The 25085-nt window shown below is 35.7% G+C and overlaps 1 protein-coding gene across 1 annotated transcript in view; it reads left to right on the forward strand.

Moving 5' to 3' along the window:
- LOC150097140 (28 kDa heat- and acid-stable phosphoprotein-like) overlaps nt 1-25085 on the forward strand; it is a 102577-nt gene that overhangs the window by 30338 nt on the left and 47154 nt on the right. Inside the window, exon 2 of the mRNA XM_090406879.1 lies at nt 10572-10678. Coding sequence (XP_090263005.1) covers nt 10572-10678 — 107 coding nt within the window. The remainder of the gene's footprint in view (nt 1-10571; nt 10679-25085) is intronic.

A 25085-nucleotide genomic window follows, 5' to 3' on the forward strand; every position in this document is an offset into this window, starting at 1 on the left:
ATATGTGATGTATGGTGGCAGTAATGCACTAGTATGTGGACATCTTAGGATAGGATATTGGATCACTAATTTTGTCAGTATTGCTACGACCAGCCCCTGAGATATAGCCACGTTCTCTGGCTATATCTCAGGGTTGGGGGTGGGGGGGGGATTCCTTACTCATTACAGATGTGGGCTTGTTTGAAAAACAACAACTTAGGTGGATGTTCCAGAATTCTGATCATAACCATTCAAACATGGGTACATAATGTGATGTTCGAGGTTATATTGTGAGTGGTCGGTGTAATTTAGCACTTATGTAAAATTGATTATTTTTATCTGTTTTATTGTGTTTTTTCATTAGATAATTGAGTTTTATAGTATATTAGAATAGATTTTCATGTTTTTAGAGTATTTAGTGTCTTTCTAACATTATAAATTTTGGCACCAAAAACACAGATGAATGAAATGCTAATAAGAACAGCGAAGTAGTAAACAAGAAGGTATTCTCCATTAAAGAGGATATTGAAAATAATTTAACCTCCAAGATAGCTAGGTTAAAGCAGATTATTAAACAGACTGAGGAACTACAGAAAGTTGAGTGGCATTTAGAAGAACACAGGGAGAATAAAAAAGTTCAGCAGCAAAATGGAAAGCAAAGCATGGAATCAGGTAAGTCAGTACTTAATAATAAAAATCTGATAAGTAAAGTTGATTATAAAAAGATGGATGTTATTTGGTATGGTGACTATCATAAAAAATGCCACGAGCGAGTTATAATATCAAGTTTTCCCCAGTGCAAAAGTATAAAGCAAGCAATTCAAAAACAAAAGAAAAGTAAACAAGATTGTAATTGTAGTAGGCACTAATGACTTAACTAGCTATAAGTTCAGTATGAGAGAGGACATGAAAGGGTGTTGGAAGAGGCTATGGTGGCAAATGATTCGATGCATAGGCTGTATAGGAATGTATATGTGGGTGACTAGGAGGGAAGATTGGATTTATATAAGAAGGATTGCCTATGCTTGAATGTGTTTGGCATCAGGACTCTTGAAAAATTATTACTCTATGTAAAACCTAACCATGAGAATCTGTGTAAGGGCAGCAATGCTAGGTAACTGTGTTAATGGTGAGAATGGTTATTATTATGGAAATAATTATGAAGGGAGAATGATTCTGTGTTTGTCCAGTTTGGACCCATCAGGCATGTGTAACAATGTCTGCATAAGTCAGGAACTAGATAAGAACAGAGATCTGCAAGTTCTCAAACTTTGTCATGCAGAAGACAGACAAGTGTATGCAAAATAGCATGCAGGTAATTGTTTATGTAAACGAATACTAGGAGTATCAAAAACAAACGAGTAGTTTGTTGCCTTGGTTAATATATTTTGATCCCTTATGTTATAGGAATGCCATTTCCGTCCTTTTGCAGAACCATTTCTTTGTGCTGCTCCTAAATACCTCCCCAAACGGGTAATGGGCCCATTGATGGAGTTTCCTTTAGCAGAGTGCTGAGGAGTGGTGTCTAAGGGGGCCTATAACATATTTTTTGAACGGGTCCCTCTGCCTAAAACCCGAATGCATCCCTTGGTAACCCGTGCGATGGACGATGTGGTATGAACATTTTTTGATGGCCTGATCATGTTACAGTGTTTGATAATGTCCTGTTAGCACAAGACGAAATGACACAGCAAAATAGGAAAGATTCCCCTTGAATACGCTAATAGCATTCAGGGGGAAGGAGCGAGAAGAAAGAAAGAAGCAAGGGAGGAAGAGGAGGGACCAGTCTACAGATAATATAACAGATGTATATTACATGAAGTAAGGCATGGTCCAGCATCAGGTACTTTGGGTTTGCCATGCCTGTACTCACTAAAGTGAGCCCCGACAGAGTCAGAAGCTCTGCAATTCGGGAAATTCTCAATACTCAACCGCTGCTTCTCCGTGTTGAGAGATCACAGTTATGTTGGTACGGGCACCTGGTTAGAATGCCACAAGAGAGGCTCCCTCAGCAGGCCCTCTTTGCCAAGCCAGAGGGTGGGAGGCCACGTGGAAGGCCAAGGACTCGCTGGATAAATTATATCCAAAACCTTGGGCGGACACGTTTGGGAATCCCACCAGAACACCTGAGCTTGGTGGCAGAGGATCGTGACCGTTGGAAGTTCCTCTTGCAGCTGTTGCCCACACAACCCAATTAGGAAAGGTGGGCCTTGAAGATGTATGTTTGTTATAGGAATTAGTGAGAGTTGGCTATCAGAAGCAGATGTACTAACTGGTATCGACCGCAAAGAGTACAGTATTTTTAAGAAGAATAGACAGGAGAGTGCATGTTGCTAATGATATCAAATGTCTTGAATCCAGTTAGAGTTGAGACCTATGACGGCAATACCAGTAAAAATTTTTCATGTGGCAGTGAGATTGAAGCCATCTGGTGTGAGGTGGAGTCTAACAAGATTAAATACACAGTGGGGATGTTGTTACAGAGCTGGTGGATTGGTTGCTAGTGATGAAGAAATGCATTAACAAATAAATACCATGGGTGAAAAAAGAGTAGTCATAATGGGACTTTAATTATTTGAACATTGATTGGGTAGCTGTGAAATTGCACAAGAAGAAAGAAACTTAATTTATTGAGCTGTTGCGAGACAACTTTTGCAATCAGCATGTGACAGAAGGAACTTCAACACAAATAGTGTTAGATCTGATTATAGTGTGTAGGAGTGAAATGGATGTGTAATCTAATTAAGCAAGACATTCATATGAAAAATATGTGGAAGGAATATTGTCTGCCTAAGGATGATGTCAGTTATGGTAATTATAAGCAACAGACCAGAAGAGTCACAACTGTTGTGCAGAAAGCTATGTGTGAGTATGAAAAGAAACTGGCTTTGCAAGCCAAAGACAACCTACAAGAATTCTATCATTATATTGCAAGTAAAAGAAAGAAAAATGAATTTGAAAGAATAACTATTGAATGCAGATGGTATGTGGGCAACTGATGCAGAAGTGATTGTTCAACTAATGAGCAGCCATTTTGCTAAAAGCTATCAACCTGGCATATGCAACATTGAACTCACTGCTACCTCTTCACTGAATGAGGAAACTTATGTGGATGAGGAGGAAGTACTAGATCTGTTGCACGAATTGAATAACAATTTTTGCAATAGGAATTGATGGAATATCAGCATGGATGCTAAAAGAGTGCTCAGCTGAACTGGCTATGGCTATTCCCTTGACTACTCTATAAGTTGAGTCTCAGAACAGGGAAATTCCACAGGAATGAACGAATGTATGGCTGTGCAAAGCCTGATGCATCCAACTTTCAAACAATCAGTATCCCAGGAGTAGTGCTGTACATTTCGGAAAAGTTGGTTAGGGCCACATTCAGAAATGGGTTGGTAGAGAATCACTACTTTGCAATGAACAGCATGGGTTTATTAAGGGAAGGTCATGTTTTAGCAACTTGCTCACATTCTATAATAATGTTACCATTGAACTGCATAAGGGGAATGGACACTTTTAACATGATACTTTTGGATTTTGTTAAGGCTTTTGACAGAATATAGCATGGAAGACTTGCATAAATTGGAGAATATGTGATTGGATTATAAACTATTGGCATGGATAGCAGGATGGCTTACTGACATATCAAAAATTGGTATGTTGGGGGGGGGGGGTTCTGCAAGATTCAAGGTAACCAGGTAGTGCATCAAGAATCTGTAAATACACCTCAGAGAATAATGGCAATGCTGAAATGAACCTTTACATGTAAAGATAAGGAAGTCATTTTGCCTCTTTACAAGGCCTTGATAAACCCTTACTTGGACTATTGCCCATAGGTCTGGTCTCCTGGTTTCTGTGGTGATTCTGATATAGTGGAGAGAGTGCAAAGAAGAGTGTTATAAATGATATCAGGATTGTGGAATGCAGATTATGAAGACATTGAGAATTTGTAGACTGAAGACACTTGCAAACAGGAGAAAGAGGGGGTGATATGATTGAGACTCATAAACTTCTGAAAAGGTTATATAGAATTTCAGTAGATGGAGGATGGGGGGAAAAGGATGCGAGACATCGATGGAGTTGAGGATGAATGCTGTCAAGAAGGGGGTTAGGGCTAGATTTTTCTCTTATAGAGTAGTGTATAATTGGAAGGGATTGCTGTTGGGTGTTGTATGTGCAAGTAGCATGAATGAATTCAAGATCAAGTATGACTACTGGTGCGAATAGTATGGTGTCTTTCGATGAATGACTTCCTGGAGGTCTCTCTTAATAATAATAGTGTAGTTTGCAGGTAATTTCTTTGACTACAGGCAAACCTTCATTGATTGCATGAAGGAGTTGAATATATCTTTTGAACCATGATGCAAACTGATTGCATTTGTAGGTCAACATTTGGGATGCTTCAGGTATTAATCTGCACGAAGAGTATGATCATCTCTTGAGTATCCAAGCCTTATCTCTTACTGTGGTACAGCATAAACACGATGCAGATTGCCACAGTTAAGCAGGAGGAAAATAGGAAGACCTAAAAAAAAAATTCTCAGCAATTCCTGTTAAAAAAAAAAAAAAAAAGTGCCATCAAGAAGTAAGCAACTTGACACGCTGGAGGTGCAAAAAGAGGCTGTTGAAGGGGGTGGACACTTAATCTCATTCATCGAATCAAGTTTTAGTTCCTAGTTCTTTGCTACCTGAGTTATCCATACCCAGTGAAAGTGCTTGCAGGTCTGGTTGAACCAACACACTATGGACTGCAAGGCAGACCTGATGTACCGGATATAAGACATTGATACTGTCGTCACAGCCTTATTTGATGTAAGGGACACAGCTTCTGCAGAAAACCGTACATAAGACCTGGGTTCATACTACTGGAAGTGAGGAATCTAAGGAGTGAATTAATTTGGTGCAGAATGAGATATAACAATTAGGAAAGAAACTGACTGTTGGAAGAGGAAAGCTGCCAGTAAATGAAAACTTAAAAAAGTGACTAATTGTAGCATCAAATTAGAATGTAAAAGAGAAAAGAGGAGAAAGAATAGTATTGTTTAGGGATTCGATTTATTAAGAGAGACCTCCAGGGAGTCAGGGATTCATCGAGGGAGACCACATACCACACACACCGGCTATCATACATATTCTTGAATTCATTCACGCTGCTTGCACATACACACAATATCCACGGGCAATCCATTCCAATCGTGCACCACCCTATCACAGAAAAATCTAGCTCTCGCACTCTTGTTCTTTCCCTATTCACCATAAATGAAAAATTCCATCAACTAAAATCCTGTATGACCCTTTCAGAAGTTTGCAAGTCTCAATTATATCACCCCTCTTTCTCCTGTTTTTTAGTGTCTGCAGTTTAAAAATTCTCAATCTATCTTCATAATCAGTATTCCACAATCCTGATATCATTTTTAACACTCTCCTTTGTACTCTCTCTCTAATATCAGAATCACAATGGAGATCAGACCTGTGCACAATAGTCTAACTCAGGTCTTATCAAAGCCTTGTAAAGAGGCAAAATAACATCCTAATCTTTGTGCGAATGTTAGTTTCAGCAATGCAGTTATCTTTTGAGTTGTATTTGCAATCTTTGCCATATGGCCCCTTAACTTCAACTTCCTGTCTATTAACACTCCAAGATCCTTAATCTCATCAGTTTCTTCTAGCCTAATCCCACCAATATAATACAACATTGGATATCTAATCACACCAAAGTGAATGACTTTACATTTACTGAGCTTGAACTGACACCCATTTTCCCATGTCCACAATTCCAGCCTATTCAAATCATTTCTGCAAGTACTGCATATCAGCAGCATTCCTCATTACCCCACCTATCTTTGCATCATCAGCTAATAGCTGTATGTCACTTGTCAAATCCTTCCCAGTATCATTAATGTACAGATTGAATAACAGTGGACCAAGCACTGATCCTTGTGGTACACCACTGGTTATTTTTATTTATTTTTTTTTTTTTATTATTTATTTATTTTTATTAATCTTTGTACTGGTTATGGGCAGTACTATCCTTACATCACATCCAGACATCCCGTCCAGACTTGATATAGGCCTAAGCCTCTACAAGTGTTTTACCCTATGCCTATTCTAGTTATCATTGTAGTCACTCTTTGGTGGCAACAGCATGCCACCAGTGTGCCCTGTAGGGCCCTCAAGGAAAGAACGTTTATATCCTTCTACATAAGCCCAAACTGTTTTAAGTCCGTATAGCTATCTGTGCTCCATATGGCATGTAGAGAGATGGTGGTGTGAGTTCCCCATGCTTCTCTCGTATCTTACTGACTAGATCTTGGTTATTCTTATAATAGTTTACCTTATTATTATGGCTATAGGCTAGTGGGCGTTCTGTTTCCACCACCTGGTCATCAACAACCCAAACATCACCATCTCTTTTAATCACTAAGTCTGGCTTATGCAAACCAGCAGAGGTCCTGTAATATGGTTCCACCGTGGTCTACCAACCTTTGTTTTTAAAGTGGTTTTTCAGAATGGAGACCATGTCATCATGCTTTTGCACGCAGACGCCATGGGTGCAGAAGCAACACTGGGCTATATGAGACAATGTCTCACTATAGTGACAGCCAGCCCTACAGTTTGAGTCATTACTACTCCATTGAGCTGTGCAGGCTCAAGTGGGCAGGGCATTGATCCTCGTCCTAATAAGGTCAATATACTTGAACCCAGGGAGGAGTCTCGCCATCCCTTACTCACTCTTGCTTGGGAGGCACCAGATATGACTCTTTTAAAGGAGCACCATCTACAGAACAATGCAGCAGAGATGCCCATCTCTTGTGTTCTGCAGGTGCTGACTCAATTAAGGTACCTTGATAATGGGACCAGTTTAGCCTGCCTGAAGTCCTTGTATTAATGGGCTATAGAAAGCCTCTCTGCAGATATGGGAAGAAGATAGTTCTAACTTCGCGATTCTGGACAGCTGCACGCGTGGGATCAGCCATCTAAGTGATGGAACCCCGGTCCTGGCCTTCACCCTCACGTTAAAATATGCAGTAGGGGTGTCAGGCGGCATTCGGAACTATGATCTCGTGGCTGAACGGATAGCCCTGTCCATAAATCTTGCAGACTCACATCGCCCGTATACCACTTTTTGATATCTGTCAGTCAGCCATCCTCTTCATGCTAACATCCTATAACCCAAACCCATTTTCTCCAATTTATGCAACAGTCTACCTTGCTGTATTCCATCAAAAGCCTTAGCAAATCTAAAGGTATTGGTGTATCCATTCCCCTTGTCTAATTCAATAGTAACATTGTTATAGAATGTGAAAAAGTTGCTAAAACATGACCTTCCCTTAATAGACCCATGTTGTTCATTGCAAAGTAGAGGTTCACTGTCAACCCATTTCTGAATGCGAGCTGTAACCAATTTTTCCAAAATCTTCATCATCACTCCTGAGATACTAATTGGTCAATAGTTGGATACATCAGTCTTTGCGCCACCCTTGTGCAATGGAATTACCATACATTCCTTCCATTCCTGCAGAATCTTCTCTGTTCTGAGACTCATTTAAACAGCCTGGGGAATGGCCAGTTCAGCTGAACACTCTTTTAGCACACATGCTGATATCCCATCAGTCCCTATTGCTGAATTCTTATTCAGTTTGTGCAACAGCTCTAATACCTCATACACCTGCGTTTCTTCATCTAGTGAAGAGGTAATAGTGAGCTCAACGTTGCGTACACCAGGTTGATTGCTTTTAACAAAATGGGCACTCATTAACTCAATAACCTTTTCTGCATCTGTAACCCACACACCGTCAGGATTTAGAAGTTATTCTTTCATATTCATTCTTTCTTTTACTTGCAACATATCGATGGAATTCTTGTGGATTTTCTTTAGCATGCAGAGCCAGTTTCTTTTCAGTCTCAGACTTTGCTTTCTGTACAAATGTTGTGACTATTCTAGCCTGCTGCTTATAACGGACGTCATCCTTATGCACACGGCATTCCTTCCACATCGTCCTTTTCTTATGAATCTTTTCCTTAATAAGATTACACATCCATTTGACTCCTACTCTATTTATTCTTCAAACTCTCAGGACACATTCTGATATTGCATCATTTAAGTATTGTTTAAATGCTTCCCATGCACTGTCGATATTCTTTCCATCCAGCAACCAATCCCATTCCACTGAACTCAATATACTCCTGTTGGTCATAATTTCCTGCTTTGTAGTTCAGCATGTAACCTTTTCTGAATAAAACATTCATCAATTTAATCACTTCCCAAGTGAGTACTGCATTATCACTGTCACCAGCTGGAGGCAGAATAGTTACGTCTTTAACTGAAACTATAATAAAATCTAACACTCTTTGCCTTCAAATTCCTTCTGTCACATGCTGCTTGAGGAAGTTGTCCTGCAAAGCTCAATAAATGCATTCTTATGAGATTCTGCTGGTATTCAATCAATGTTTGGATAATTAAGGTCTCCCATTATGATTACTCTTTTTTGCACTCATCTTTTCTATTTGGTGATGCATTTCTTCATCACTAGCAACTGATCCACCAGGTCTGTAACAACACCCCACTATGTAATTGATCTTGTTAGATTCCACCTCGCACCAGATGACTTCAAACTCACTGCCACATGAAATATTATTAGTAGTACTACAATCATAGGTCTTAACTCTAATTGGATTCAAGTTATCCGATATCATTAGCAGCACCCCCCCCTCCTCTCTATCCTTATTAAAAATATTGTACCCTTGACGCTCGATACCACTTAATAGGTCTGTTTCTGATAGCCAGGTCTCACTAATACCTACAATCTGAGGCCACAACATATTGACTACAGCAACAAATTCTATCCCCTTGTTTTTGATACTTCTAGCATTCGTGTACAGACATCTCACATATTACAATAATTTGCTGTAGTACTTGTATCACCTTTGACCAGATTGTTTGAGTCGTAGCTCTGTGAAAGTCCCAAGCAAATTTTGCTGAAATTCCATTGCATAAAGGAGACTCCAAGACAGAAGTAGCTAATTATTGACTGATCAGTCACAGGAGTGGTGATCAAGGTATTGGAAAAGTTGGTTAAAAACAAGATTCAGGAATGGGTTTATAGAAATCAGATACTCTTTATGGAGCAGCATAGTTTTGTGAAGAGGGTAGGTCATACATCAGTAATTTCTCACTTTTTATAATAATGTAACAGCTGATAGGATAAGGGGAATGGTTACATGATGATACTGCCAGATTTTGCAAAAGCATTTAATTGGTTACCACATGAAACTTTGTTACATAATTTGGAGCAAATGGACTTGGATATGAAGCTAGTGAGGTGAGTAAAATGGCTAATGGATGGACATCCAGTAGTTTATGGAGGAATTGAGTCCTTGAGAAGGCGTATGACTAGCAGTGTGCTACAGGACTCTATACTTGGGCCATTGCTGTTTAACTTGTACATTAATGATATAGGATATGGTCTGAGGGGAAATATTCAGTTATTTGCTGATGATGTAAAGCTGGGTATAGTCATAGTTATTAAGGGTGATGTGAAGATCTTGTAGGATGACTTGTATAGACTAATAGTATAGGCAAAGAAGAATGGCTGTGAGGCCTTGATAGGTCCATCTTGACTTGTGTGCAGATCTAGTTACCTAGGTTCCTTGGAAATGTAGAAGATGCAGAAAGGATCCAGAAGCAAGTCACCAAGTCCCATCGACCAATGCAGGTCTGTGGGACGCTTCTTATGTGAGGATAGATTGAAGATTTGTTTGTTACAGAAATTGGCAGATAGAAGGAAAAGGGGGGGGGGGTATGATAGAGACATATTAGTAACTTGAAGGTTGTTTTTATAGGATTGACATAAAGATTTTCAGTACATGACTAGTATGGGGAGAATCAGGGATCATTCCTGTAAATTAAAAAAGAGTTATCAAGGGAGTGAGGGCTAGAGTTTTTTGCTTGGAGTTGTGAATGAATGGAACGAGTTGCCAGAGTTAGTTGTAAGTACTGTGATGGTGAATGAGTTCAAAGCAAAGTATAACAGATATTGTACAAATGAAGGTTAGTATGTTAGTGGACCTCCTGTGATGAGTCTGGACTCCATGGACATGTCCATAATAATAATGGTTTATTCTGCATTGTTCATGTGCTGTATTGTCAACCTAAGGTAGATTAAAGTGAATTTCAGATTGACTGGCTTAAGGTTCCAAAAGTGTTATATGATGGTGAAGTTGCTGGAAAAGGTACCAGGTTTCTTTCTAGAGCTGTGTTCCCCAATTATCTCCTTTTTTGTCCAGCCATGACACTTCATGTGCTATAGGATTTTAATTTTTGATGGGTGGAATTTACATTAAAAAAGAATCATTCTGGTTAAAGTGCTATGAATTTTGAATGGCACAATTTCAGGACTGGCTAGCATGTTAATGGATGGTGAAGTATAGAAGTGTGTTAGAGATAAACAGTACTCAAGGATTAGAAGAAAGCATTGACCTGTGTTATCATCATCATTGTTATATTTTTGTTAGTAATTTAGGATTAACTATAAAATTATTTTTACATTAAAAATAAATCAAAGTTAATTATAAGATTTTTACCTTAGGAAGAGGCCGTGGAGGTGGTGGTCATAAAGGGCAACGTAGGCATTTTACTAATCCTGAAGAACTTGCAGCAGAAAAGGAAAAAGAAGAGAGAGAGAAGAAATGGAGGGCAAGTGATGCTTAATTACAAAACCATATGCTGTTATTTTTTTTACAGTGGTATTATATTCCAGTGTATCTTTCAATCATATTTTGTCTATTTGCTTTTTTCTTTTATTCCTAGGATAATGTATTTTGAATTTAGTGGTTCAGTGTGTTAGGTGTTATCAATCGCTAAAAGGTTTTGTGCATCACATTCCTGAATAATGCTTATTTGAGGCTTTGTTTTTAACTCCATTTTGAATACCACACACTTTTTTTTTATAACATTCACCTGAGAAAACTAGCATATATATCTTTTTTTGTCAGAAAAGTTCTGCACTCTGGCCAGCAACTGTGTTGTTTCAACCAGACTATTATGTTCATCTAATATATGGCTCACTGTAATTGTTGTTCATTCCTGTAATTTGATTATTATTAATTTACAAGACCCATTGCTTGTGGCTCATTCTAACTCTCAGTATCTATTGCACATCTCTAAATATATTCACTAGTTACTCACCATTTGCTATGACAAAAATCTACTTCCCACTTCCTTGCTCTGTTCTTACTGAACTTAAGGTGATGACTTTTAATACCCCCCCACCTTGTATCTATCCAATAAAATTCCTTTCAGCTTATCAGCTTATGTTTTTTTTCCTAAGAATGCACCAAATATATGGTTTTGCTTCATTTGGCTGATTTGGCATGTTTTTTTGGATATTCAGCTTCAGCCGAATCATTAGACAGATTCAGTATTTGGCCAGCATAAGCAGAAAAATTCCTGTTACATGCATCATAACACACCCAACCACTTGAGAAAATCCTCTCATATTCTGTACCCATTCAAATAGAAGGGTTTTCAAGGCTAATTAGTAAACTTATGCCATAGGACAATTTCTCAGAAAATTTCTTTTGCCTCTAGCTGCCAGCTTTTTTTTTTGAAAGAGTTTTTTTTTCAGAAGTTGGAAATATTTATGAAGAAACGAGACGTATGCTACTCCAAAAAATCAGAACAATTCGTTTTCCTACATCATAATTTATCATAAATTCATAATTATTCTCTATATTTCACAATTGAAAATAAGTTCCATTAATATTTTATAGAAAGGAAATGAAATTTTGAAAATTTACTGGCATGCTTATTGAGAACAAGACCGTAATTGGAGTTGCCTTTGCACTGTTTAAACAACATGAACACTACCCACAACTCATATATATTCGCATTCTATTAATGCTTTGAGTAAGTTGCACTAGCCTGAAACGCCAGCTTCAAATCCACGAAGTTAAAACAAAAAAAAAATTTACAAATGGAAGTGATGACAAAAATGCACTCGATGCTATAACTAAGCTATGTCAGAAAGTTAAATTCATAAGTGGTGAGTGTTCTAGGTGGGTGTATAATAAACTATAGCACTGAGAAGTTTATATTATCTTATCTAGATACTATAACAGACAATATTACAGATTCATGTGTATTTTATAGCAAAAGTAAGAAATGTAGAAAAATTTTCTAACTTTTGAAAAATTACTAGAAAACCTATGAGAAGGTTATGTTCTTACAAACTGGTAAATTTTTGAAAGCTTTAACTTTTTTCTTTTTTTCCTACATTTGGCTATAAAATATGGATGGATCGATCCATGGTTCCATTACAATAGCTCACTTTATTTCAAATTGTAAAGCATCTTGGCTCTCTAGTTAAAATTTTGACAGTTATTATATTTAGGGGAAGAAAAATTTTATTTTCCATTTTTATCAAAGATGATCCTAAAAGTCTTCATTTTGGCAATGTAAAATAAACAGAAATAGGAGATATTAAAGATATACAATTATTTTGTAGCCAAATATACATCTATATAGAAACTGAGATTGCAATTCCCAACATCAGAGTTGCCTTAGCTTGCACTACTTAAAAAACTTTCCAGGTTTCATAAGTAGTGCGTGAAATATAAATTCATCTGTTATTTTATAATGCTGAAATGAATACATTTAGGCTCTTTGATAATTAATCTTAAGCACCAACTGCTGTTGTCTTATTTTTCATAACTATTCTCCAACAAAAAATTGCTTTTGTATTGAATGAGGATTCTTGTTATTTTAAGGTTTCTGCCTGATCTCTGATGAAAACTAGCAGTTCGAAACAGCTGTCAGGCCAGTGAAACCTTAATTAAAAGAACTAATAGGCGAATATATGGACGCCATGGCAGTGTCTTTTTAGTAGTGCAAGCTAAGGCAACTCCAATGCCGAAGATTGTATTCTCATAACCTCTCTGGTCAGTTTTTGAAACTTGTAAAGTTTCTATATACATATATATTTATTTTCAGTATTATTACACAAATTTTTTAATATTTTTTCATTCTGCATTTTGGCTGAAGCATAATTAATTAAATTTTATAAAGAAATGTCTTGAACAAAAAAAACTGATTAAAATTTTTATCAATTTTAATGAATTTTTTTTTTCCCAAAAAATATTTATGTATAAAATTTAATTCAGTATGCTTGGGCCAAATCCCGCTTCAGCACATCCCTATTTCTTCCATATCCCCTTTTTTTTTTCATCCATTTACCAAAGTCAGCAACTTGCAGTCCCATAACCCATTCCAGGTTAACTTTTTTCCCGTTTACATGGAAAAAATGCTATTTCATAGAGTATGAGGGGAAAATGTCATGTTTTTAGACAGTGGAAGTTATGTACACCGTCTAAAAACATAATGTATATCTACAGAAGCGAATAAAAAAAAAGTTAAAGGGAATTGACACATTCTATTAATCAGATATATCAAGTTTTTATAATTTGGTAAATTTTACTAAATAATATAATGCGAAAATAAGATTAAATAAAAAAAGAAATAGAACCTATGTAACGAGTAAAATATAAAGTATAAATTAAAGAAAAGCTGGCCTGGTTAGCCGAGTTGTTGGCATATCTGCTCTCCAGCCAAAAGACCATGGGTTCGAATTGGTGGTGGATGGCAGATGGCATTAGTGTAGATGATGATAGTTGTGGTTCGTTGTAGTTGGTGGATTGAGTGGTGGAGACAGAGAGTTGGTGCCCTCCCTCGATGAGTCTTTGGACTCCTTGGAGGTGTCGCGTAATAATAATAATATTTCATCTATTTAGGCACAGTTTTTAGTGAAGATGGCAAGTTAAATCTAGAAATAGACAACAGAATAAGCAAAGCTGAGGTGTGGAAGCTGGTTGAATAAATTATATGGAATAAGAGAGAAATTAGCCAAAACACTAAAACTAGCAGTATACAAGATTGTTCAATTACCCAATTACAGTTTTATGATCTAAGAGTTGGGTTAGAAATGAAACACTTGATCAAAGATTAGACAGCCCATGGATATGAGAGGTTCTTAGAAGAATCAGGGGCCTGAACAGATGGCATCATTGGAAGAATCATATTAAAAATGAAGATATTGGGAAAAACTTGACATTGTTTACATTCAAGAATGTATAATCAGGGCCTAATCTAAGGTGGTATAGTCATTTAAATAGATTGGGAGAAGAAAGGTTAGTGAAACAGATGTTTGCTAAGATGGCAGGAAAAATATCTAGAGGAAGATTAAGGTCAAGGTGAATTGATTCAGTTAGAAGTGCCTTAGGAGAATGAGATGGTAGATGAATTTTGGCATGCTGACAAGTAATAGACTAATTGGAGGAAAATTTTTCATAGGAGGTTATTAATAATGTAAATTTGATGTGGTGCTATCTTTAGTAGCCTGAATACCCCTTGAGGATACATACCAGAAAATTGATGATGATATAATGCAGAATGGGCAAAATTTAAGAGAAAGAAAATAAACTTAAAAAAAAATTCTGCTTATTTCTAACCTACTTTGTTTATTTAGATGCAGTGTGAGAGAGATATATATTTGTTACTGAAGGTGATGGAAATGTGGAAAGTGAGAATGGCAGTGGAGGATGCTGGAAGTGTTTACAGTGAGTTCCACAAGTTCAGGTCATGTAAAGAGTGAGATAGTGGATTGATGAACAGCTGCCAAAAAAGAAAAGCGTTAAAAGGTGTCATAGAATACAAATATACATCCAATTGTGGGAGTGAGGAATGAAATGCAAACAATAACATAAAAGAAGTAATGGACGATTTGGAGAATGAATGAAGTAACCATAATGAGAGAAATGTCATGCTTATATGGAATCTTTCCTTGGACAAAGCATGAGCTTGAGCAGCTGAAAAAAAAAAAAAAAAAACCTGGAGAGAGAGAGAGAGAGAAATAGATGCATCAGAGAAAAAAGGTAAGGTGAGAGGGAAAGAGAGGTAGAAGTATAGTATGATGAGAGCATAACAAAATCATGTTTTCTTGCTGTGAGGATTAAGAATGTTAGTGACACGGTTAAAATACAAAAGGAGCAAAAAAAGTTGACTGTTTTGGTAATCTGAATGATGAGGTAACAGGTATGGAATGAGAGAAAATATGAAAAAGTTACTGTAAGTGATGAAAACGAAGAGAGAGAGAGAGAGAGAGATAGAGATCAAAGATTGTAAGTCTTTACAGATTGCATTTGAAAATTAAGAGTTAAATATCTTGGTGAAAGTGTTGTTCATTGGGAGATTAAAAGTGCAAAATCACAGAAACTAGAGCTGCTGGGGTGGACAGCAGGTGAGCATGTGTGGGCACCCTTAAGGCTAGTGAGCAAGAATAGGAATGCTTTAAAAAAAGATAAAAAAGTAGTTGTGGACCCAATTACAGTTCATTGAATGCCATAAACACCAGGAATAAGGATGAGAAGTTTTTGACATTGGTAATTTCATGTTGTATAAAAGAACCTGTGAGATTTGCATATTTAAACAAAACATGTATGCCACAATAAAATAAACATCATTTATTAATCAAAAATATTTCAATACAGTATATTATGATATGTAAAACAAATATTTGTGATTAATAATAATTATTTTATGTGCATACATGTTTTGTTTAAATATTGGTAAGTTCAACTTCAAAAATTACCAGCACCAGCTAGACTTCAATGATGGAGGTTAGTATAGTTGTAGGGATAAAATGTAAGGGATATTATATTTTCAGGAAGAATATTGAGTACAGTGTGGAGTTATTGTTGATAATGGCAGAAGAATTGAATTAAGAGGAGTTTTAGTGGAAATTGAATTTTTTATTAGTTTGGTAAAAGTTCATTAGGATGGTTGGATTTGTACCCTGAAGGAGTTGGTTTGAATCCAGCAGGACATTAACAACTTAATATTTAGTGGTACAATCATTATTTAATAATGTAAATTTTTTGCATAGTGTTATGATAGTATCCCGTATTACACTTGAACCCTGTAGGTACATATCATTTGATGATTAATCATTTTCATAGATTATTTTGTGGTTACCTGATCGTGGTAGTGACATAATTTTATTAAGTGTATAGAATGAATAGCATACTACTCAGCTTGGTGATGGCATTGTATATGTGCAGAAAAATAGACAAAAGAATCGTGAAGGGTAACTTGAATTGCACAATTTTGAAATTTTGAAAAAAATTTAAAATCACTGTTACTGAACTTTTCAGTAATAATTTTGATTATTGTCATTAATTGATCATTTATGTATTTATTTTTTTTTCCCTCAAAGCATTGCACTTGGTCATAGTGATTGTTGAGCTGTACACAAAGTGAATTTTTGGCACTCTATGGTTAACTTGCTCACATGTTATATTCGTGTGTGAGCAGATTTTTGGTGAGGTCTCATCTTCACTGCAGATTGCAGATTTTGCACATGGGGAACAGCTTGTATTTATTACGATTCAGTATTATTGGTTTTCTATGGTTACATTTAAAATGTATCTATGCAGACAGATTACTTCAGATCCAGGATTGTTCTGGATTTTCAACCAATGGTGATTCATTTTCTGAATGTTTTTTTTTTTTTTTTTCTATTTAGTTTGATTTGTAAAGTATGCTGCATGTTTTGCTGGGTCATCTGATGTATAGGCCTTTAAGGCAATACATCAGATGGTATTCATTGAAATATGACTACTGTCCTTGTGCAGGTTATTGATATTTATAGCTATGTCATTAAGTATTTGCTTTGAACTTGTATCACAGTTCCTGAGTGCTTGGAGGACTGCATTACAGTTGCTTGAGAGTATGAATTTCTTCGTGAGTTTAAAGATCGTAAATCTTAATTGCTAATAACTGTTAACTGATTTATTAACTGTTGGGAGTTGTTAAATAACTTGTCTATTTCTCATCTCTCATTCCATTTCATAGTTTCCTTATTGTATACTGCCAAAATTTCTCTTTGAATGTTTGGACTGTGTAGATCATCATCTTCATAAGTTTCCTGGAACACCTACTATTTTCCTCCAAATTAGTCTATTGCAAGGGTGTCAAGAATGTCGATTGTGATCTATGGGTAGATTGCATAATGCTTTGGGGTCAATCGCAAATTTATTTTGTCTCAGTTTTCAAAATAATATATAGATGAGTCCGAATACGATAAAAGCAAATAAATAATGTTAACCTATTTATCAAATAATAATCTATATTATGGTTCTATTTAAAATTTACTTTAATTAAAAACTTTAAAAAAATAATTTTTGTACAATAATTCCAGTTTATAATTCAGTTATATTAAATTGAATTTTATTTCAAAAATTTCAATAGAAAAATTACAAATATTAGTTAAAAATATTTAAATTTTCCACTATGAGACTTTTGTTGTGGAGTGTACTTGGAAATGTATGTGCCCTCATAGACATGCCCACTTTGGGTTTTTGTTCGCTTTGACACTGTACAAACATAACATGTGAAGTTCGATGTATGAACGATAGCAGTATTATAAACTCGGTTGTTTGTTTTGTGCTATTGCTCTGCTACAAGTTTAAAATTTGAAGTTTAAAGTGGTTTAATATAATTTGAAATTGTACCATCACATCATGACTACTACGAAAAAAGCAAAGACATATCATTATCATCAAGAGTGGTAACATGATTATTTCTTTATTATGATCAAAGACAAATGTTGTTGTTTGATTTGCAATGGAAGTGTTTCTCTGCCGAAAAAAAGGAACTTGGAACGACACTTTAAATCGGTGCACAGCAGCTATGAAGCGGCGTATCCACATAACAGTGATTTACGAAAAGTCAAAATTCAAGAATTGAAGAAAAGTTTCTCATCACGGCAGTTATGTTTCATTAAAATAATATTGAACTCAGAGACAGCAACAACTGCATCGTTAAGAGTGAGCCATATTCTTTCCAAACATAAGAAACCTTTTAGTAATGGTGCAATTTTTAAAAAAGCATTTCTTTCAGCAGCTGAATCGTTGTTTTGTAATTTTGAAAATAAATCAGAAATAGTTGCTGCTATCAATGAAATACAGTTATCATGAAATACAGTTACAAAACGAGTAGAAGAAATAAATTCAGATCTAAAAGAGCAACTAATGCAGGATATTAAGGATTGTCAGGCCTTTTCACTTCAGTTGGATGAATCTACTGATGCAGTTAACATTGCCCAAATGATTATTTTTATTAGAATGGTTTTTAAAGACTTTTCTACTAAAGAAGAATTACTTACTATCATTCTGTTAAAGGGGAAAACACAGGGTGAAGATATATTTACCAGTTTTAAGAGTTACAGCAAGACCATTCAACTGCCTTTTTATAAACTAGTATCAATTACCACAGACAGAGTACCAGCTTTAACATGTTGTCGCAATGGTTTTATCACATTTAATTTAGGCATGATGTAGAAAGTAGGCATGTAATTTAGTTTAGGCATGATGAAGAGTTTTCTAATTTCTTGCAGTATCATTGTATTATACATCAACAAGTGCTGTGTGCTAAAGTTTTAAATTTTAAATATGAAAGAAATTATGAACATAGCCTTCAAGATTTCCAATTAAATTCGGGCAAACACTCTGCAAGGCGCCTATTTAAGTTGCAAATGGAAGAAAGTGATAATGATGGATCTTCTGAGCTGCTTATGCATACTGATGTCAGGTGGTTAAGTCGGGGCATATTTCTTCAAAGATTTAGGGATTTAATTGAAAAAATTAAACATTTCTTGCTGATAGGGGCGACGAATATGAACAATTAAAAGATGATATTTGGCTATTGGATTTAGCTTTTTTGACCGACATAACCAGTAAATTAAATGAATTAAACCTAGAACTTCAGGATCCTGGAAAAACAATTTTTGATATGATTAGTTCTATCAATGCTTTTAAAGAAAAATTGAATCAACTGATAGTGAAGCTTGAAAATAATAATTTATGTAATTTTCCAAATATGACCACACAATTAAGTAGTTCTGCTTTTGCTAATTTCAATGGAAATAAATATATTGGTGAAATTCGGAGAGTAATTGCAGAATTTGACGACCGCTTTCAGGATTTCAAGAAACTTGAGAATGTAATTCTCTTCGTGAGTTTTCCATTTGATACCAACGTAAAGCCAGAAGTAATAGCAGAAAATGTTTCCTTTATTTTTGATATGCATATTGTTATGCTAGAAGAAGAAGAAATAATAACAATAAGAAATTATGTTTACATTAAAGCAAGAGCACACGAAGAGAGATTTTGGAAATATTTACCAGAATGCAAGTATCCCAACTTAAGAAAATGTGCAGAAAATATTTATGCTTGTTTTGGTTCGACATACTTGTGCGAATCAACATTTTCACAAATGAACATTATTAAGTCAAAATATCATACCACATTAACATTCGAGCATTTGGAGTCATGTTTGATTAATGCATTGACTAATTACACACCAAATTATGCAAAAATTGTAAAATTGTGAAGTCGTTGCAGTGTTGAATAAGTAATGCTGGTTCATCAGGAAGTTAAAATGAAATGTTTATTTTAATCAGTGTGGTTAAAAAACTGCAATATTCTTTTAAACATTATAACTAATTAATATTATGATAATTATAATAATATATTGTAATAATAATAATAAATAATATTACAATAATTTTTTCTTTGTCTAAACATAAATTAGAAATCTTATACCTTATACTCCAATTTTGAAAAAGGTAGATCACAGGTATATCTGTGTGGGCAATGTAGATCTTATGCAAACATTTAGTTGACACCCCTGGTCTATTACTTGTCTGTACTCCAATATTGTATCTAACATTTCATGCTTTTAAGGCACTTCTGACTGAATCAGTCCACATCTTGGCAATAAATACCCGCTTTGCACTAACCTTTCTTCTCCCCTCTAGGCAGATCTTAGTAGATCTCTTATTCTGACTATAATATAAGTTGTAAGAATTAAGAACCTTTTAAACACCTGGAATAGAGAGGAAAGTATGTGGATCCTTAAGCAAGCAGAGAAGGGTAGCAAGCTTCAAATGAGATTTGAAAATAGTCTGTCTGTGTTCACTGGGCATCTACAGATGCTGTATGGTCACTCCGATGCTCGATGATGTTCCACACTAGGCCTCGCCATGTAGTCCTGTTGTTTGTCCTTCTGGCAGCCTCAACTCTCTGAAGATAAGTCACTCCACACATGCCATCCATCCATCTCATTGATGGTCTACCCCTGCTCTTTTTCCAGGAACTTTACCTTCTATTACTGTTCTGAGAAGTCTTCCTTCCATCCTTTCTATGTGTCCAAAATATTTTAACTTTCTTCTGTCAATATCCTTAAGGAGCCTTAAAGTTCTACTAATCTTTTTTAACACCCATTCATTTGTATGCCTTTCAGTGTATGATATCCTCAACAACCTTCTGTAACACCACATTGAAAGTGGTGCAGAGATTATATTTCTTTAAAGTTCTGGCTATTTTTTCTGAAATGCCCTAGATATAGGGAATAGATAGTAATGGCATTAATGTAATCTTTATGTTGAGAGGGATGTGGGAAGGTAGGTGGAAGGGACATAATTTGTACATCATTTTTTGGCATAGTAACCATTGGACAGGAAGGTTTGATGAATAAAGGGCAGTTCCACTCTAAGGAAAGTTTAGGTGGAACAGGTTGATGGTTTTGATGGCACCATACTGTTGAAAGGGGGGTGGGATGGGAAATCTACCTGTGTGAATGGGTTTTCTGTAAACTGAATAATTATCAGTTTATGAATAATTATTGGTTATTTTCTGAATAGTGGTTTCTTTATGGCCATTAGACAACAAAGTGATTTATATTCTGTTTAATTCTTCTGATAGAAGAGTGTTCGAGGAAAACTTGTATGTGCTCTGCATACAAAACTTTTGATAATACCTGTCTTGTGTGAAGAAAGATGATGTGAAGCTGGGTGGATATACCTGCCAGTGATGAATGGCTTCCTATAGGTGGAAAAAATTCAATATTGCCTGTAGAATTACAGATTACTAAAGTAACCAGGATGGTTAGACTGTTGTTGGATTCACGTTCAATAGTGAAGTTGATGAGTTGTATAAAGAGTTTATTCTGTCCAAAATGTTTTGAATGTTGTAACCAATTCTTTTGCTCTTGAATGATCCTCATGTTTCAGTGAATGAAATATATAGGAGATCTAAATAAATTCTAACTTCCTTTACAGTGAAAAGGAAGTTAGACAGTGAAAGTAAGCAGAAACATAGAAAACATCAACTGTATTCTGTGATAGTTCCATTGTACAAGGGTGGTGCAAAAATTGATGTGTGTAACTATCGACCTATCAGTATCTCTAGTGTGCTAGTGAAGATTTTAGAGAAGTTGGTAAGAAGAATTTGTTGAAGCGAACTTTGATATATAAGGAAGTTATTTTGCCTCTTTATAAGGCTTATCAAAGCCTTATAAAGAGGCAAGCGTTCCACACGTGGATTATTGTGTGCTGATTTGGTCTCCTGGGTTCCAAGGGGATAAAGAAGCTATGGAAAGGGTTGCAAAGAAGAGTTACAAAGATATCTGTATTATGGAATTTAGATTGAGGACAGATTGTAAGTATGTGAATTACAGACTGGTTAACAGGAGAAAGAGGGGTGTATGATAGAGATCTATGAACTTTTGAATGAGTAGGATATCGGCGATGAAATTTTTCGTTGTATGGAAGGTGGGGAGAGAACACGGGGGCATCCATTAAATTTTTTCACACTCAAGAAAGGAGTAAGAGCTAGGTTTTTCTCCCAGAGAAAAAGTGGAAAAATTTGCCCTTAGGGGGGTAGTGAGTGCATCTAGTTGGAATGAATTTAAGGGTAGGTATGATAGCTGGTTTGGGTGATTTATAGCCTCCCTTGATGAGGCCTTGACTCCTTGGAGGTCTCAGATAATAATAATAATATTCTGAATGGCGAACCTATAGAACAAGTAAAACATTTCAGAAAATTCTGCAAATTACAGAAACAAAATAATGATATTTACAAAAGAATAAAATGGGAAATTCCTGGAACAAGTAATGAAATTTAAATACCAAGGAATAACCATGAACAGTGAGAATATAACACAACATGAAGTAAAAGAGCAATCCTTAATAAAATATCATCATCAAATTCCATGTGTACCTTCAGGGGATGTACAGGATAATTATGATTACATGAAAAAGTTACACCATTACTAACTTTCGATCAACAATTTTACTCCAAATTAATCTGTTATCTGTCAAGACGCGAATGTTATAAGATCTTATATTTCTGTCTTTTAAGGCGTATTTTAGTATATCAATCCATCTACATCTTGGTCTTTCTCTGGGTGTTTTTCTTGCCAACCTGACAAAGAACAGTTGTTTTCCTAATCTTTCCTCTCCTGTTCTATTTAAATGACCATACCACTTGAAGTTAGTTCTACTAACACATTCCTGCATACTAACAATGGCAAGTTCTTTCCTAATAACCTCATTTTTAACGTGATACTGCCATTGATGCCACCTGTTGACTCTACTAATCTTTCTCAGAACTCTCATATCTGTTCTCTCCAGTCATTGATCAAGTATTTTATTTCTTACCCAGCTCTTAGATCCATAAGTTAAAATTGGTTTCAATACTATAATAGATTTAGTTTAATCCTTTATCCCAGTGAGAGCAAACAAAGTTTGCACCTGAAAATATCTTCAGGACTAAATATAGTGTTGTACTATCTTATCCAGTAAGTAGTGCAACACCAAGGCAACTCGTGGCAAAGGTGGAGCAAGCTACCAGGCACTTCTAACCCAGTATCTCCCATAATGCAAAACACATTTCCTATGTGGATATGTATACTGTTATGCATTAAAGGGATTGGCCATCTACCCAGACTAGTTTCGACCTTTATTGAGGTCTCTTCAGTGGGAGCCAGGCCCAGAGCTGGAGATACCAGGCAGAAGCAGTAGCAAGTCATCTGTGCCTAAGGGGGTTGCCAAAAGGTTTATCACCTTTTTTTAAAAATTACTCTGGATTTAGAGAAAGATGTTGAAAATTTATTTATCACTAGGTTAGACTATAATAGATTTAGTTTAATCCTTTATCCCAGTGAGAGCAAACAAAGTTTGCACCTGAAAATATCTTCAGGACTAAATATAGTGTTGTACTATCTTATCCAGTAAGTAGTGCAACACCAAGGCAACTCGTGGCAAAGGTGGAGCAAGCTACCAGGCACTTAAACTTAAACCAAGGATTAAACTAAATCTATTATAGTCTAACCTAGTGATAAATAAATTTTCAACATCTTTCTCTAAATCCAGAGTAATTTTTAAAAAAAGGTGATAAACCTTTTGGCAACTCCCTTAGGCACAGATGACTTGCTACTGCTTCTGCCTGGTATCTCCAGCTCTGGGCCTGGCTCCCACTGAAGAGACCTCAATAAAGGTCGAAACTAGTCTGGGTAGATGGCCAATCCCTTTAATGCATAACAGTATACATATCCACATAGGAAATGTGTTTTGCATTATGGGAGATACTGGGTTAGAAGTGCCTGGTAGCTTGCTCCACCTTTGCCACGAGTTGCCTTGGTGTTGCACTACTTACTGGATAAGATAGTACAACACTATATTTAGTCCTGAAGATATTTTCAGGTGCAAACTTTGTTTGCTCTCACTGGGATAAAGGATTAAACTAAATCTATTATAGTCTAACCTAGTGATAAATAAATTTTCAACATGGTTTCAATACTGTCTTGTATACAGCTAGTTTGGCATTTTGACTAATCCTTCTCTTATTCCATATAAATTTGTTCAGTTGACTTCCTAGCATACCAGCTTTGCTAATTCTGCTGTCTATTTCCATATTTAATTTACCATCTTTACTAAAATTGTGCCTTAAATAGCTTAAATGTTTTACTTGTTCTGTAGATAAACCATTCAGGATACAGTTGAGATTTTCAATGTTTCTGTCTATTTTCATTGTTTTTGTCTTTTTATTGCTGCTTTTCATGCCAAGTTTATTATAACAGTTATTCAATTTATTTAGGGAATTTTGCAGAGACTTGTGCTGGATTCATTTAGAAAAATAATATCATTGCATAAAGTAAAGAGCTAAGATTAACATCACCCAATTTTGATATCAGATTTAATATCTTTCCTTCATAATGCAATCCATATAGATAATATAAAGATAATGTGCATCCTCGTTGCACACCTGATTTAATAACAGACCATCTTCTTGTACCTCCTTCAATTCTAACTGCTCACTTGCAGCTTAAATTAAGACTATGTATTGCTCGATAAAATGCCACATTTACACCATATAACTGTATCATTTAGAATAGTGCCAAGAGGAAAATGTTCTTGGCACCTTTTCATATGCCTTTTCCAGATCAACAATCTTGTCTTGTCAGATGTCATCTCCTTCCAGGAGGTTGATTACCATGAGCTTCCACCATGTACGGTTTTGTGCTTCTCTTTTACATTCTTCATAGGACAAAAAAGGTCCAGTCCTTAATATTTCCCATCCAATCTGTTCTTTGTCTTCCTCTTCTTTTTCCTTGTATCATTCCTTAGAAGGCATGATAGTGTTTTTTTTTAGGAATTCATGCTTTAGTATGTGACCAAGATAGGTGGTTTTCCTTTTCTTAATGGTTTTCAACAGAGTCCTATCGTCTCCAATCTCTCTAATATATCTAAATTAGTTTTTTTGGCAGTCCATGGGACTTTAAGAATTCTTCTGAGGATCCACATCTCAAAGGCTTTTAGTTTTTCACAACTTTTTGATATTGTCCAGGTTTCTGTTCATTATAGCAGTGTTGACCATACGTAGCATTTGGACAGCCTAATTCTTGTACTTGTGTGAATTTCCCTTGAGATCAGAATGCTTTTCATGCTAATGAAGGTTGATCTAGCAATTTCTATTCTTAATATTTCCTTATCACACTTTCCATTCTCTGTAATTAGTTGACTTAAATATATATAACTCTCTACTTGATCTAAAGTAATTCCTCTGATCTTAATATTTATATCGGATATTTTCCCTTTTTCTCTTGTTTCCAGCATGGTTTTGGTTTTTTGAAGTTGAAATTAAGGCCATAATTTTCATTTAGTTTCAGCATCTCTTCTAGTAGGTTTTGAAGATTTTTTTTTTATTTT

Source organism: Typopeltis vanoorti, chromosome 17, assembly GCF_054136105.1.
Source record: "Typopeltis vanoorti isolate ZY-2024b chromosome 17, IOZ_Tvanoo_1.0, whole genome shotgun sequence".
Classification (NCBI taxonomy): Eukaryota; Metazoa; Arthropoda; class Arachnida; order Uropygi; family Thelyphonidae; genus Typopeltis; species Typopeltis vanoorti.